The sequence below is a fragment of the Carassius auratus genome, chromosome 7 (assembly GCF_003368295.1).
Source record: "Carassius auratus strain Wakin chromosome 7, ASM336829v1, whole genome shotgun sequence".
NCBI lineage: Eukaryota > Metazoa > Chordata > Actinopteri > Cypriniformes > Cyprinidae > Carassius > Carassius auratus.
The window spans coordinates 12,053,182-12,067,746 of record NC_039249.1 but is presented as its reverse complement, the minus strand read 5'-3'; the positions used below and the strand labels follow the sequence as shown (position 1 = coordinate 12,067,746).

The 14,565-nt window shown below is 40.6% G+C and overlaps 1 protein-coding gene across 4 annotated transcripts; it reads left to right on the top strand.

Moving 5' to 3' along the window:
• Positions 1-548: 548 nt before the first annotated feature.
• Positions 549-14,558, top strand: sltm (SAFB-like, transcription modulator). Of its 4 annotated transcripts, none has more exons than XM_026267336.1 (20): positions 549-731; positions 1,413-1,500; positions 1,593-1,648; positions 5,000-5,027; positions 6,141-6,672; positions 7,320-7,363; positions 7,544-7,650; positions 7,762-7,911; positions 8,089-8,204; positions 8,316-8,476; positions 8,567-8,667; positions 8,757-8,813; positions 9,466-9,599; positions 9,686-9,866; positions 9,943-10,067; positions 10,171-10,344; positions 10,586-10,906; positions 12,273-12,408; positions 12,493-12,653; positions 14,053-14,558. In XM_026267336.1, exons 1-20 carry the CDS (start codon positions 597-599, stop codon positions 14,147-14,149), a joined length of 2,904 nt encoding a protein of 967 aa, XP_026123121.1. In that variant the 5' UTR covers positions 549-596; the 3' UTR covers positions 14,150-14,558. The 4 variants fall into 4 exon arrangements, with proteins under 4 accessions (XP_026123121.1, XP_026123119.1, XP_026123118.1 ...); XM_026267334.1 differs by having other exon boundaries at positions 6,084-6,672; positions 12,496-12,653; XM_026267333.1 differs by having other exon boundaries at positions 6,084-6,672.
• Positions 14,559-14,565: the final 7 nt, after the last annotated feature.

Sequence of the window (14,565 nt, the reverse complement as noted above, 5' to 3'; positions counted from 1 at the left end):
ATTTGTACTGTTTATATATATATATAGCTATGTGTGTGTGTGTGTGTATATACACAGTGCTTGGGAAAGTATTCATGTTTATGTTGCAGCTTAATGTTAAACTGCTTTAAATGATTTTTCCCCACATCAATCTACACTCCATACACCGGGACAAAGCAAATAACAGGGTTTTAGCAAGGCTCTGCAAAATTATTAAAGATTAAAAATAAAAAACAATTTAAATTTTTCACGATTTAAATGAAAAAAAGTCATTTAAAGCAGTTTAATATAAGGCTGCAACATAATGAACATGAAGAAATTAAGGTTTTTTGTTTTAAGTAATAATTAACCTACTTATGATGTTAAGTTTTAGGACACAGTGTTATCAATGTAATTAAATCTTAGCGCACGTAAAATGTGCAGTCAAATGTGTGTTCAGCGTATTTGTGTTTATACGATCAATAACAACCTTGTCAACAGAGTGTCTGTGTATTTGAGCGTCCTCTGGCGCTTGCGTGGTGGAGTTTTTTTCTCTCTCTCTCGCACACACACACACACACACACACACACACACACACACACAGAGAGAGAGAGAGAGCCTCGGACACACTGGTAAAATGGCGTCGGGGGCCATTTCAGCGGAGACTAAGAAGATTACAGATTTACGTGTGGTAGACCTCAAATCAGAACTCAAACGAAGAAATCTGGATGTTACTGGGGTAAAAAATACACTAATTGCAAGGTTGAAGCAGGTAATTTTATTTTAAAACCGTAAATTGCGATGGCGTGTGGATAAATTATCGCGAGCTAGCTCGATGGCTAAGGAGTTAGCATAGACGTTTGCGTCCTAAAATATGTTTTCATTCCAAAATGTTTTTAATGCATCTAATGACCATAAATAATAATCAAGACGTAATGCCCTTAGTTGGATACCAAGTGTGACATAATTCACATGAAATATATACTAGCAGTTTCAGAAACTTTAGTCTGTAAGGTTTTGGTTCGGCTAAATTCTCTTAGCAAGCGAATGCGGCTACAACGCGCTCAGATCAGTTGCTGCAACTTCAAACCAATTCACCATCTTTATTTACAATATTTATGTACAGTCTGTTACAGTTTAATATCAAATGTATCTAATAATACTGAGTGTTACAATATACATAAATAGTCGTGTTACTAGATATAAACAAGACTTGGGTGAATGCAAATCAGCATATCACCTGTCTAGTTTCACTTTAGTTTAAAGCAGGTTATTCCAAATTTGTCTAAACAAAATAAAAAAAATCTTTTTATGCTGAAATCTTTTGCATGCCATGTGTTTAACAGCTGCAATATCATAGAGCATTTATGCAAAGCACAGTAATGTCTGAATCATTGTTTCAAGTGTTGAGATTCCCATAATCATGTGAATGGTCATATGTCCTTGTGTGAAGGCAATAGAAGATGAAGGTGGAGATCCAGACAACATTGAGATCATCGTATCAGCTGAAACACCCACAAGAAAACACAGCAAAGCTAAAGGTAGACCTTCACGCTCAAAACCCAGCTCTTTTACTTCCCCCATGTGTTTCTTTTTCAAAACTTGATGGGAAAGCTTTATTACACATCCCCAGGAAAGAAGACCGACCTGGATGCTGACACCATCATGGAAGAGGAATCCTTCTCTAAGGTATGGGAGAGGAAGTGTTTTGCTACATATTGGGTTCATGGAAACTTGACTAATAAATGAGTTAAATGGTAGTATATATTCTAACAGTATATTCATATTTTAATGTTTATGAAAATATTATAGAATTTTTGATCCATTCATGAAAGATATAGTGGTACATAACTTATACCCCTTAAACAAGCTTTTTCATTCAGAATTTAAAGTGGTAGTAAATTTAGATAATTGGTAATTAATACAAATGAATATAAAATTAACAATACATGTTAAAAAAATGAGTTTATTGTGAACTGAGACTTGGTAATGAGAAGTCAAAGATATAACATACTCCGATATCTGAACTGCTTAATATACAATACTGATCAAAAGTTTGACATGTTGCAACACAATACTATATATGGACAAAAGTATTGGGATATACCTCTAAATTGAGCGGCCCCGTATTCACAAAACAGGTTAAACGTAGCTCTAGGGGTGCAATATATATATTTGTGCGCATCTCGTCAGTAAAGCTGGTTATCTAATCAGCGATAAATACCATCAGGTGTGTGATTTCACATAGAGCAGCTGTTACTACACGGAGCTGTTGTTAACTGACAAGCTGCACAGGTCCACGTTCATTATCAGCTGGGATTTGTGCAGCTTGTCAGTTAACAACAGCATCGTGTTTTGCACTTAACAGACCTGTGTTTTGTGTCACTAGTGCATTCCCTGGCCATGTGAGGTGCACCGCTGTTCTGTAGTTTATTACAAGTTGATTAATTCTGAATGTGTCGAGTGTCTATATTGCACCAAAATGCAACACTAGACTCCTTTGGGTTCGCAGCAACACACTCGTCACGTGTGAAGTCGATTGGATGAACGGTTCTCAACATAATATAAATGCAGACAGACACCATGAGATTCCAGCCTTTATTAGAGAGAAGAATATGTTCAGCCCCTCCCTCTGAAGCTTTGAATATCCAGTGTTGATTACTACCGAAGCTTCGAATTTTAAAAAAAGGTATTCAGACCATCCCGAGCTGTTGCATGTGGCTTTTTGAGCAGGGGTGGTTCTAATCTAGGGTTACTGGCTTACTACTTTGCCCATCGCCCATTATAGATCAACTAACACAGGGATAACCAACCCTGCTCCTGGCGATCGACTGTAAAATGCTTTTACTTAAACATATTTGAGAATTGAGATATTTCAAGATATATTGTGGGGATATATTGAATAAAATACCTGCTTAAAAAAAAAACCAATAGAGACCATTACAAAATTAGTAATGGTTTTACTAGTTCTAATGGGACTTGTATTGGTTTTACTTTAACAGACCCTTTTAGTCTCCACTGGTAATTGGTTGACTTCTATTGGTGGCTTGTTAAAACCAATAAATCATAATGAAATATGTCCAGAGAAACACTACAGAAAAGCCTTTTTTTTAATGGTTAGAAGTTGATGGTTTGTAATGGTATTTGTAATGGAAACCAAAAAATTTCTTCTTTAATGGTTTTATTGTAAAAATAATTCAGTAAGGACATAAGCCTATATCAGTTAAACAGTGGTATTATGGCTGCTGTGTGGCAAATGTCAAGAATGGTGTGGTGCCAAGTATGGTGCCAAGTGCCAAGCCAAGTATGGTGACCCGTACTCAGAATTTGTACTCTGCATTTAACCCATTCGAAGTGCACACACACAGAGCAGTGAACACACACACACACCCAGAGCAGTGGGCAGCCATTTATGCTGCAGCGCCCGGGGAGCAGTTGGGGGTTCGATGCCTTGCTCAAGGGCACCTAAGTCGTGGTATTGAAGGTGGAATTGAAGGTGGAATAGAAGCACACATGTAAGAGGCTGACAATAAGATGAACATATACTTGTTTAATTAGTGACACATTTTAAAATCTTTATTTGAATTTGGCAATTAACACTTTTTTTTTCTTTTTTTTAAATACTTTATTGAATACAGCAACGTAATATTGTGTTCTACAACATTTCTATGAATAAATATCTGACCGAGTCTATCAGCCAATCATTGTGTGCATAGTTAGCATGCTGATATCATCCATAGCAACTAGGTCAAGTCAAGTTTGTCTCAGCGGCACTGTGAATAGGTCTTAGCTTAAAACTTTTACTGCTATTTAGGAGAACTCTTAGTGGTAAGATAACATGTTTTGTGAAAACAGGTGTTTCAATCAAGCCCCTTTCACACTGCGATTCCGGCAAATACAGGGGTAAAGTGTTCCGGCAATTGTTCCTGTGTCACTAGATTTTGCACTTTCTGCCAGTGATTACCCGGAATATGTGCGTGCTTTCACACACAACCCGTAAAGGTCCCGTAACGACACGTGACATCACGGCATGATGTGTAATTTACGAGTCGAAAACGTTAGGCAAGTTATACTTTCACTGAAGCTGGCGAACAATCTCGGCGTCAGCGCGGACAGTGAGGAACTAACTGATCTCTGCTTCATTACAGTTTGCACACATTTTTTTTGTAGCGAACGTTGATCTTCCTTTAAAACAGCCAGTACAACAGTCGCGGGATAACGTGCATCATCACTTCGCCACGGCATTAGATCTGCCTTTTGTTCACACAGCACTCGTCCCGGGATTGAACCCGGCAATGTTACTAGGTCCCCGACCTGGGTTCAATGCCGGAATCAATCCCTGGACGTGTTTGCTTTCACACAGTAGGCGACCCGGCAATGTTCCGGCAATTTGCCGGGTCCGATGTGCATTGTGAAAGGGACTTCAGACTCATTGCCACAGATGTTTAAAATCAAGCACCTAGCCATGTAGTCTGCAATTACATTTTTTTAACAAAACAAAAAACGTGTCATTCTGAAGAGCTCAGTGAATTCAAGCATGGTACTGTGATTGGATGGATTCCACGTTGAACTGTAAGTGGTATTATTGGAAAGTGCAAGCAACTTAGCCCTGATGTGGAAGCCACATAAAGAGCAGGGTCCTGAGGTGCATGATGATGAGCAAATGTTGTCAATGCTCTGCTGATTCCATTCTGTGTTGTGGAAGCTTAATGGAATGGGGTTCCATGGCCAAGCAGCTACTTGCAAGTCTCACATTAGCAATTACAATGCCAAGCATCAAAAAGAGTGGCGTAAAAGATGCCTCCTCTGAACTCTGGAGTGGTGAAGCTTAATGCTTCAGCATATCAAGACATCTTGGAAAAATTTTAATTTTACAAACTTTATGGGAATAGTTTGGGGAAGTCCCTTTTCTATTGCAGCATGACTGTGATCAGAAATCATACATTCAATGGCAATAAAATGATTGTCAGTCAATATTCTAAGTATAAATAATGATCCGCCAATTTTTTATTAAAATTAGAAATGTTGTTTTCTTTTCAGGAGACTGAGGAAGAGGAATCTGAAAAAGGTATGTCTGGTCACTTATTGGGGTGGAGATGTAACATTTGTTTTTCAGGTTTCAGGCAGTTGGACTTCTCTTGCTTGCTTTTTCTTTTGATGTTTTTCAATTTGGGCGTTCTAGTCAGACACGTTGAATGCGGGTCTATCACAGACATTAAAATGTCCCATTCGGAACACGTGCTGCATCAAAGGACAGATAACCCTTCACCATTTGTGTTAACATCAGTGATAAACCTAATCTCATCATCTAATTCGTTCAAGAGCACATTACCCTGCCACCACATTTCATCAGCAAGAGGAGACCTTTCACCCACTCGATCTCCATTCAGAACAACACCCAAGCTTCAGCAGGCCACCTCTTTCTTTCTGTTGAGACTGGACTACCTCCTGAAATGGAGACCTTTTTTGACTGGTCAGAACATGACACATGAACCCCGTTCACCAAAGTCTTGACTCTTCTTTCTGACTGCAACATAGCCGGCATGGCTTAAGTGGAACTCAGCGTCATTGCTCGTGCTTTGAACTCATTCAAGACTGGATGCAGCTCAGTGGACGTCCATTTTTAGCCGTGTTACTGGACAGAGTACTGTGTATTTCTCCAATGGATCAGAGAAGATTTGGCACCCTGATTTTGATATGCCTCCATCAGCTGTAAAACGAGATGGACGGTCAGCGGAAGTGTCTGAAAGAAGACTCTCAACATGACCACAAGAAGCTGAGTGACATCTGGCAGGAGGACTTGCATTATGGAATAGATTTGCATTTTCACTCGGACTGAATGCATGTCTGTAAAGCAGAGAAGCGTGTCAATGTCTCACCCAGCTGTGGAACCTTCAAAATGTGGACCAAGATAGTGATGTTCATCGTAGTCAGAAGATTGTTCAACCTCATCGTTGTTCTCTAAGGAATGTGTTTTTATGTGTACCTGTGGTTTCCTCACCCACGATGACCACTAACACTAAACTTGCTCTTTGTTGTACTTTCTAGGTCTCGTAGCACAGAGATTTGAATGTTAAACAATGTGTTTTTTTTTGCCATGTTTTATGCTTGTTAAATCCCTCAGATGTAACTGATACTGATGATGCTACTCGTGACAATTCTAAAACCTTCTCCTGTGAAGACGGCCTTGCAGAGTCCGAGGCTGAGGTAGGAGGGGAGCCTGATCTTGAGGCTGAGACAGAGGTGGAAGAAGCAGAACCTGAGCCCGATCCTGATGCCGAGATTGAGGCTGAGAGAGAAGGCGAGTCTGAAGTCTCAGCGCTGGAGGCCTTGGAGAGTGAACCTGCTCTTGAACCCATAAAAGAAGTTGAGGATGACAATATATCTGTCACCATCCAAGCCGAAGATGCCATCACGCTGGATGTAGATGGCGATGATCTCCTGGAAACAGGTAAACATGTGAAACTTCCAGATTCTGAGGCAGACAAGGACTGCGAAGAGCTTGATGCCACTGCTGAGATGAGGCAGGAGACAGACTCGCTGACTGAAGCAATAGATGGCCACAAGGATGGTAAGAGAGATGACGGGCTGATGTCTGACACCAGCAAGAAGGACAGCAAAGAGGCCTTGAAGAAAGGAGACACGGGAGACAAGGAAAAGGATTCTGGGAAGAAAGGCCCCTCTTCAACTGGGGCGACAGGTCAAGCAAAGAGGTTTGTCTTTCTATGTCAGTTCTTTAAGATACTACTACCAAGTTCCAGCTCACTAAGAACTCAGCATTGTGGGTAGCCGCAAGATTTTTTTCATAACAAGTTGTTCAGTGTACCTAATCCCTGCCTTTGGTTTGCTCTTTTGGTTTGGTTTGCCATTTTTTCGAGTTTGGTAATTGGAGTTAAACGAGGAGCTGAAAACACGTCTGTTACGCACACATTTCCAGCACTTGCTTTTCCAGTCCCTACTTATGGGTTAAAAAAAAGAGCAATAGTTCCAGTGATGTCAGAGGGGTTTGTCAGTCCAGTGAAGTGATTCTCTCTGAAGTTGAACACCCTCCTGAGGATTGAGTCATTGGTCAAGGGAATAAATTGGCAGAAAACCTGACCCACCTTGCTCCTGTGGAAAAGCAAGAGAAAGAAGCCTTATTGGAGTTTTGTCCGAGTGCAAGCCTTGCCTATTGGGATTCTTTTGTTGTTGTTTTTTGGTTCTTTTTCTTTTTCTGTCATGCACCAAACATTTGTATAACCTTTTGTTTGTTGTTTGTTTGGAGATGTACCTCGATGCCCCACAGTCGTCATCTCTCGTGCTCCGGTCCTCATTAAAGTATTTCTCTCTTCTTGTCGCTCTCATAATATTCACACTGTAGCTCTTCAAAAGACAGAGATGGAAAGACTACAAAAGATGAAAAAGGTATGACTTTCATAAATGGGTAAACATTTAGAAAATTTGGACTTAACAGTTTACTTTATAAAACACCATTATTATCCAATTCTAAAAACACATCTAAAGATAAAGATTTCAATATTCAGAAAACTATTTTGCTCTGATCCTAAAGTAGAGTGTCTTCTAAAGCCTGTTATTTGTCTTCAGGATGTGGCAGCAGCAGTACCAGCTCTACTCGCAATCTGTGGGTGAGCGGCCTGTCGTCCAACACCAAAGCAGCTGATCTCAAGAACCTCTTTGGCAAATATGGAAAGGTAAAGGCTCTTTGTGTATGATAATTAGGCACCAGCTTGAATTTAACATGTTTGTTGTGATTAAGGATTGAGATGTTGACAGCATGTTAAAAATGTTTGTTTTTGAAATAGGTTTTTAGTGCCAAAGTGGTCACCAATGCTCGTAGCCCAGGAGCCAAGTGTTATGGATTAGTCACCATGTCATCCAGTGCAGAAGTGGCCAGGTGCATCTCTCACCTGGACCGCACAGAACTCCATGGACAACAGATATCTGTGGACAGGGTAAGAGCTTAGCTATTGTGCTTTAACATTGGGATTTTCAACATATTTAAGCACTTTTTATGGGCTTTACATAATAGTCAAACCTCATCAGTAGTGTGTGCTTTTGTGAAAAATGTAAAAAAAAATCTTGATACTTGGTACTTTCAAACTTGATCTCTGATGTCGTGGTCCTCGTAGGTGAAAACTGACCCATTTAAAAAGGACTTCTCAAAGAAGGAAGGAGAAGAGAAGGCAAGCTCCACTAAAATTTCTGGAGAAAAGCGCACTCCAACTGGAGCAAAAACTTCCAGCAAGTAAGCGTTAACCCAGTTTAAATCTCTTTCTGTTTTTTTTTTTAATGGGGAGGAGTATGTCATTGCATTTTTCATTTCATATTTTTTCCCTCATTTCTTTATTTTCAACAGGACACCAGTTTCATCTAAGAAGGAAGAGAAGAAATCAGACAAACCATCTGAGAAGGACTGCAAAGACATCAAAAAACAGGACTCCAAAAGCAACAAATCTGATGCACCTTCTTCCAATTCAGGAGCCGACATAGCAAAGAAAGATGACAAGAAACATGGACGTATGTTACGATTTGATGGGAATCACCTACTGAGGAAGTTTAAAAACTTAAAACTTTATAGTTATGTGTTTAATGTTTTCCAATCTGCAGGAAAGAGTCCAGGCAATATGATGGTGATCAACCAAGCTAAAGGACAGCAACACTTCAATAAATTTCGTCCTCCTTTCAGAAGGGGCGGGAGGTTTGAGAAGGTACCACAGACATCCTCCGTATGTACGGTTTCACCATATAATGAGGTTTTTATTAAGGCCACATTATCCGATTGTCTATTTCACTACAGCCTGGTCCTCCCAACATGATGAACAGACGTCCCAGAGGGTTCATACCACCTGCGGAGGTTTGTTAACTCTGAAAACATTATCTGAATTAGTAAGGCCATATGCACTCTTAAGGGGGTCGCACACCAGACGAGAAGCGCCGCGTCGCGCCACGTCACGCCACGTCTTTAAAATTCGAACACATTATTCTCTATGAGCGTACACACACCGACGGCGCCATTCGGCGTCTGTCCGCGGCGCCCAGCTACGACTCAGAATGCTGTTCAAATTTCTGCCGCGCCACAGAGCGCCATCTGCATAGTTTTATATTAAAAAAACCCATATGTTATAAACTGAAACTAAAATACAGTACATTTGTTTCATTGAAATAAAACATGACAAAGTGTTTGGTTACGTTTTCACTCAGGCTGCATAGTTGCCTAGACAACAGATACAACAAAACAATAACAGACTTATTATAACACAGATTCTTTTCATGAATTAACGTTCAAAACTCAGCTTTTATCAATTAAAATCAGATATTTAAAATAATAATAATAGATGAAGTTAAAAGTTAAACCCATCTTGCTGCGAAATTGAGCTCGCCCATATAGAATGTGCGCGTCCGGTGTGCGATACCTCGAGTTGTCCTACATGTGGCGCGACGCAGCGTTTCTAGTCCGGTGTGCGACCGCCTTTAGTATTTTGTTTGACCAGTTTACATACTTGCAGATGGCGAAAGGCCGTCCCATGTTTAACAAAGGTGGCAACAAAGACATCCTGCCGTTTGACAAGATGAAGGAACAGAGGATGCGTGAGCGCATGGTCAGGATGGAACATATTCGCAGGGCTTTGGAACTGCGCAGGTAGGGATGACTTCCTTTCCATTCGCAAATAAAATGGCAAAGTGCTTAAGCAGCATTTTGTAATGCTGTTTTGTTGTGACGTCCAGACGGCGCGAGGTAGCAGAGCAAGAGCGCCGGGAGAGGGAGCGCATCCGTATTATGCGTGAGCGAGAGGAAAGAGAGAACCTAATGAGAGAGCGACAAAGGCTGGAGGTGGAAAGGCAGAAACTTGAACGTGAGCGCATGGAGAGAGAGAGACTGGAACGGGAGAGGATTCGTATAGAGCAGGTACAGCTACGATACACCTGCCTCTGGAAACTCAAAGCTGGAATTTTGTCTTAACATCAATCTGCTGTGTGTGCAGGAGCGACGCAAGGAAGCGGAGCGTTTAGCTCGTGAACGTGAGGAACTGAGACGGCAGCAGGAGCAGTTGCGTTACGAGCAGGAGAAACGAAACAACTTAAAAAGGGGACGTGACGTTGACCAGAGGTGTGTGAAAAATACTGATAGATATTCATTTAAAAAAATGGTATAGTGGTCTCTAGGATTCAAAAGGTCAGTGTTTTTTTTTTTTTCTTCTCTGTCTGTGCAGGAGGGAAGACCCATACTGGAATAGTGGTAAAAAGATGCAGACTGCGCCAGAGGGACGGATTGGTCAAGGCGGAGATTACAACAATCGACAACAGAACCGCTTCAATGATTTCAACGCTAGAGACCGGAACCGATACCAGCAGACATCAGCTGTGCAATCCAACAACTTTGATAGGTAGGCATTCATGAACAAGGATGCAACTCCCAAACACAATAGGACAGGGAGGAGAAGAGACCAGGCCACAGCTTGAGATTTCAGATTTTCAGCTTCTGTTTTATCTTTTTAGCAGGCACTTTTATTAAAACGAGAACTAGAGAGAACTTAATACATGTTGTGCTAACCTACTAAATTTCCAAATTAGCAAAAGTAAAAATTTGTGAAATCAACAGCAAACAATTAAAAAAAATTTTTGCAGACGGAATCGCTTTGACGGTGAACCTGAATCAAAGAAGAGTCGACCTGCTCCTCGCCGTGACAGTTCAGGGTTTGAGCGCTATCCTAAAAACTTTGAAACCGTGCGGAGAGCAGAACCACCACCTCCACCTCGTGCAGAGCTGCGCGACAGCGATCGCAGAGAAATCCGCGACCGTGATGAGCGCAGACAGGGGTCCATGCCTGATCGACCAGCTGGTGGCAGAGCGCCGCCCCCCGCCATTGCCCACTCCCGTACCCCCAGAGACAGCAGCCATGCTGGCTGGAAGACTGATGGGGGAATGAATACAAAACAAGATGTCAGGTACGGATATGTTTCTGTTTGTGCTTGAGGTTTGTTTTTTGTTTAATACCTGTTCAAAACTAGGGGTGTCAATCGGATGGTTCGTCACAATACGATGCGATATCAATTCTTATACCTAGCCGTACGATATTTTTTGATATCTCAAAAAATTCTGCGATTCGATTTGACACAGGAGTATATTGATCGATATTTTGATATTATTTATCTATTTTAAACAATCGTATAAATGTTTAACTCACAAATGCAACCAAAATATATAACAACATTTTTCCATTTTTCTTTTCTGCACCTCAATTGAGACATTCACAACAAAAAAAATAGGCCTGCAAATTTTTAAAGAAAATAAACAATGAAGTGAGTTTGGAGTAAATACATGTTATTAAATGTGGTATTTTCATGTGCTTTCAGATGGAGCAGCATTTACTACACAGAGCCGTAGTTCACTGTCAAGTAACAGCTGTCATTATCGCGTATGATTTCTTAGATTTCATAATTGTACGATTATATAATCTGTGAATTATTATTATTATTATTATTATTATTATTATTATTATTATTATTTTGCATAGCTTAAGAATACAGCAGTTTGAAATCTCAGAAGACGCTGGGGGCGGCCAGTGTACGGAAGCCTGTAAGCTTATAAACCCACTCTCGCAAATGCTTGACGTCTCTTGAAAGTAAACATTTATCATTTTGTTTTTCTTAATTTTAATAAAAGTTATAACCCGTAGAAAGTATTTTTATTGGTATATTAAAATGAATCTTAACAATGGTCATAATTAAACCTATAACGCTGTAAAATAAAATGATATGCAATTATACGGTATGTAAATATTATATATAATAGTTTGAAATGTTTTAATAAGTTATGACATTTTGTTTGTTATATTTATGGTTTATTGGACGCTGCTTCTGCTGTGATTATGCGGTCTGTTAAGCAGGAACGTAGCACATCTCAATACTCATAAGGGTGCGTTCTGTGTTCTCGCGTCCTTCTGAGTTCATTCTTCCAAGGTAGCTTGGCAAGAACAGTCTCCATGAGAACACAAGTCCATTCTTTGTGTTCTTGGACTTGAGAAACCGCTTACGGCTCTGTGTAGTAAATGCTGTTCCATCTGAAAGCATGTGATCAGAGATTTACTACTTATCACAGAACCAAACTTACTATGATGTGCAGGACAATCACATTTGATTAATCGTGCAGCCCTGCTACTGGCCATTATAATTAGTTTTTGTTTAATTTTTTGTCAAGAACTGTTGCCCTATGTGTTTGACCTGATCATTTCATTGTGGTGTCTAGAACACTACCATGCTTGGCTCTTCTTGAACTGCTGTTAACCAGTGATTGCTGCTGACTGTATTACAGGGCAGTGCGGATGCGACCAGAACGTCCAGGCAGAGAGGGTCCCGGACCTGCCATAAGGGGGGTGTCCACAGCCAGCCGTGGCAGAGCCAGCTTCAGCAGCAGAGATGGTGGCAGACCTGTGGTCATGGGAGACCAGGTAAAGTACCTAACATGCCTCCGACTCATTATTTTTGTTGCCAGATTTCAAACCTAATGATATATTACCCCCCTCTTTCCCAAGCAGCACTTCAGCAGTGGCAGACAGGTGGTGGTGGAGCGGCATGGACGTGATCAGGGCCCCAGGAAAGACTGGCACGGGGCAGCAGGCTCACAAAGCGGAGGATTCACAGATAACCACCGAATGGGGGACAGTCGACCTGGCATGATGGCATCACACTCCAGGTTTGTACAGTGTGCATTAGAGATCACAATCCTGATTCAAACTCTTCACACAATCTTACGATTGAGCTATGTGCATTATGGCTGTTTCACATCACAACAATCAGCGGAGCATGAGTAGTGCATATTTTTGTCACTTCTCAGGTTAATGAATGAGTGGATTGGCCTCAACACTGCCGATGTGAACGCTTTCATTCATTAACATGGGCAGACATGTGGGACAAAATGTGTGCTGTTCACACTCTGCTGATGCTTGCAGCGGGACACAAGCGCTAAACTAAAGACTAGGGACTTCGTTAAACCTTTGAAAGTATGATCATAACAAATGCAATTATTTTGTTATGCCAGGAGGTGGTGACAAATGACTATTTAAGAAAAGTCTGTCGCTGAATCATGTACAAGAGAGATTTATTCATAAATGCCAAGTGTCCTGAATAAGACATTTGACACCTTTCAAATAATTACTTTTCTAAATTAATACTTTCAAGTATAGACTGATAGACTGAAGTAATAAACATTTTGTAAGAACCTCTACTAAATGAAAATGTTTTCAATTTAACGGGATGCCTATATCAATCATTTTTGTGCCATTTTTGATAATACCTACTCTAGCCACCTTATTTTTAACTTGAAATGTGCAAGGTTTCCAGTGTCTCAGTCGTATCCAATCGTAGGCACACTGATATGTAGACCAAATAGTTTTATCATTCACTTCACCTTGTTAAGGCTTGTTCACACTGGGACGAATATCACACACAATTATCGGCAACATTTAACGCCTCACGACTTGAGTGTGCACACTGACGTGCAAAATGGGAGGCATAAAAGTCAATTTTTTTTTGGTTTGATGCGCCAAGTTAAAACTGGGCAACCAATGAGATTGGCACTTTTGTTGTGCCTGGAGCTGCTGAAGTTACAGTAAAACACGACTTGGTGGCGCTCAAGCACAAAACAGTCTTGCCGAACACATTTGATACCTAACGACGAAGAGGAAATAAGAAGACCAAGAAGATGCATCAAGGCAAGATGAATGTAGATCTGCTGGTCTCATTGGTGTCTGAACACAAAGGGCTTTAGGAATCACAGATCAAATGGGATTTGATGTGTACCGGGTTATTTGTTTTTACATTAAGGGCCATCTAATGTCAGGGAGTGAATTTGTACGTTCACTCGGCTCATCGCCAGAGAAAAACGTTTAGGTATGAGCACAAGATGTCGAAACGTCGCTGATAAGTGCGCGCGATAATCGTCCCAGTGTGCATGATGCTTTAATTTGCTAGTTATTTACTCATGGTGGCAAATAGTCTCTCACATTTTAAGGAAATGACATTTAGTCTTCAGTCTTTCCTTCACGTGTTGACTTAGCCCATGTATTGATTTGCCTGCTTGTGTCTCTCTGCAGTCATTCCTCTTCTGGTATGAACAGAATTGTGCAGATCACTAATGTTCCCATGGCCGGCGGCAGCGGAGGATTCAAGCCCTTCAAAGGAAGGTTCTAGCAGCTGACTCTGCAGTGGAAATATATAATTTCTGATGAACTTTCTGATGTTTTTAATTGGCTGAACTTACAGCCATTAGATTATTGTAAAGATTACATTGGGTTGATTTTGTTTTCTTTATAAAAATGTAGGTTTTTGTTTCCTGAACTGTTCTCTGGTGACCTGTAAACAACCTTTGTGCACATATATGTTCTCTTGGCCTTCGATAGGTGCGACTGTACAGCTTAATTCTTAACCAGTGTTTGTTTAGTTAACTTTAACTTCATGTTTTAGATACTCTCATATGCTTTGGGCAGAGTACTGCGTGTAGCACTGGACACATCTGTAATTCCGTAAAAACATTTCAGTATGTGTTTTTTTTTTTTGATGATTCTACAACTTGATATTAAATTATGTAGATTATGACCATCTCTGTA

Excerpts from the sequence above, each read along its gene's own strand:
- sltm (XM_026267333.1), top strand. The coding sequence starts at position 597 with ATGGCGTCGGGGGCCATTTCAGCGGAGACTAAGAAGATTACAGATTTA. Across the intron at positions 7,912-8,088 it reads AACAGATATCTGTGGACAGG|GTGAAAACTGACCCATTTAA; the intron begins GTAAGAGCTTAG and ends TGGTCCTCGTAG. Across the intron at positions 8,205-8,315 it reads GGAGCAAAAACTTCCAGCAA|GACACCAGTTTCATCTAAGA; the intron begins GTAAGCGTTAAC and ends TATTTTCAACAG.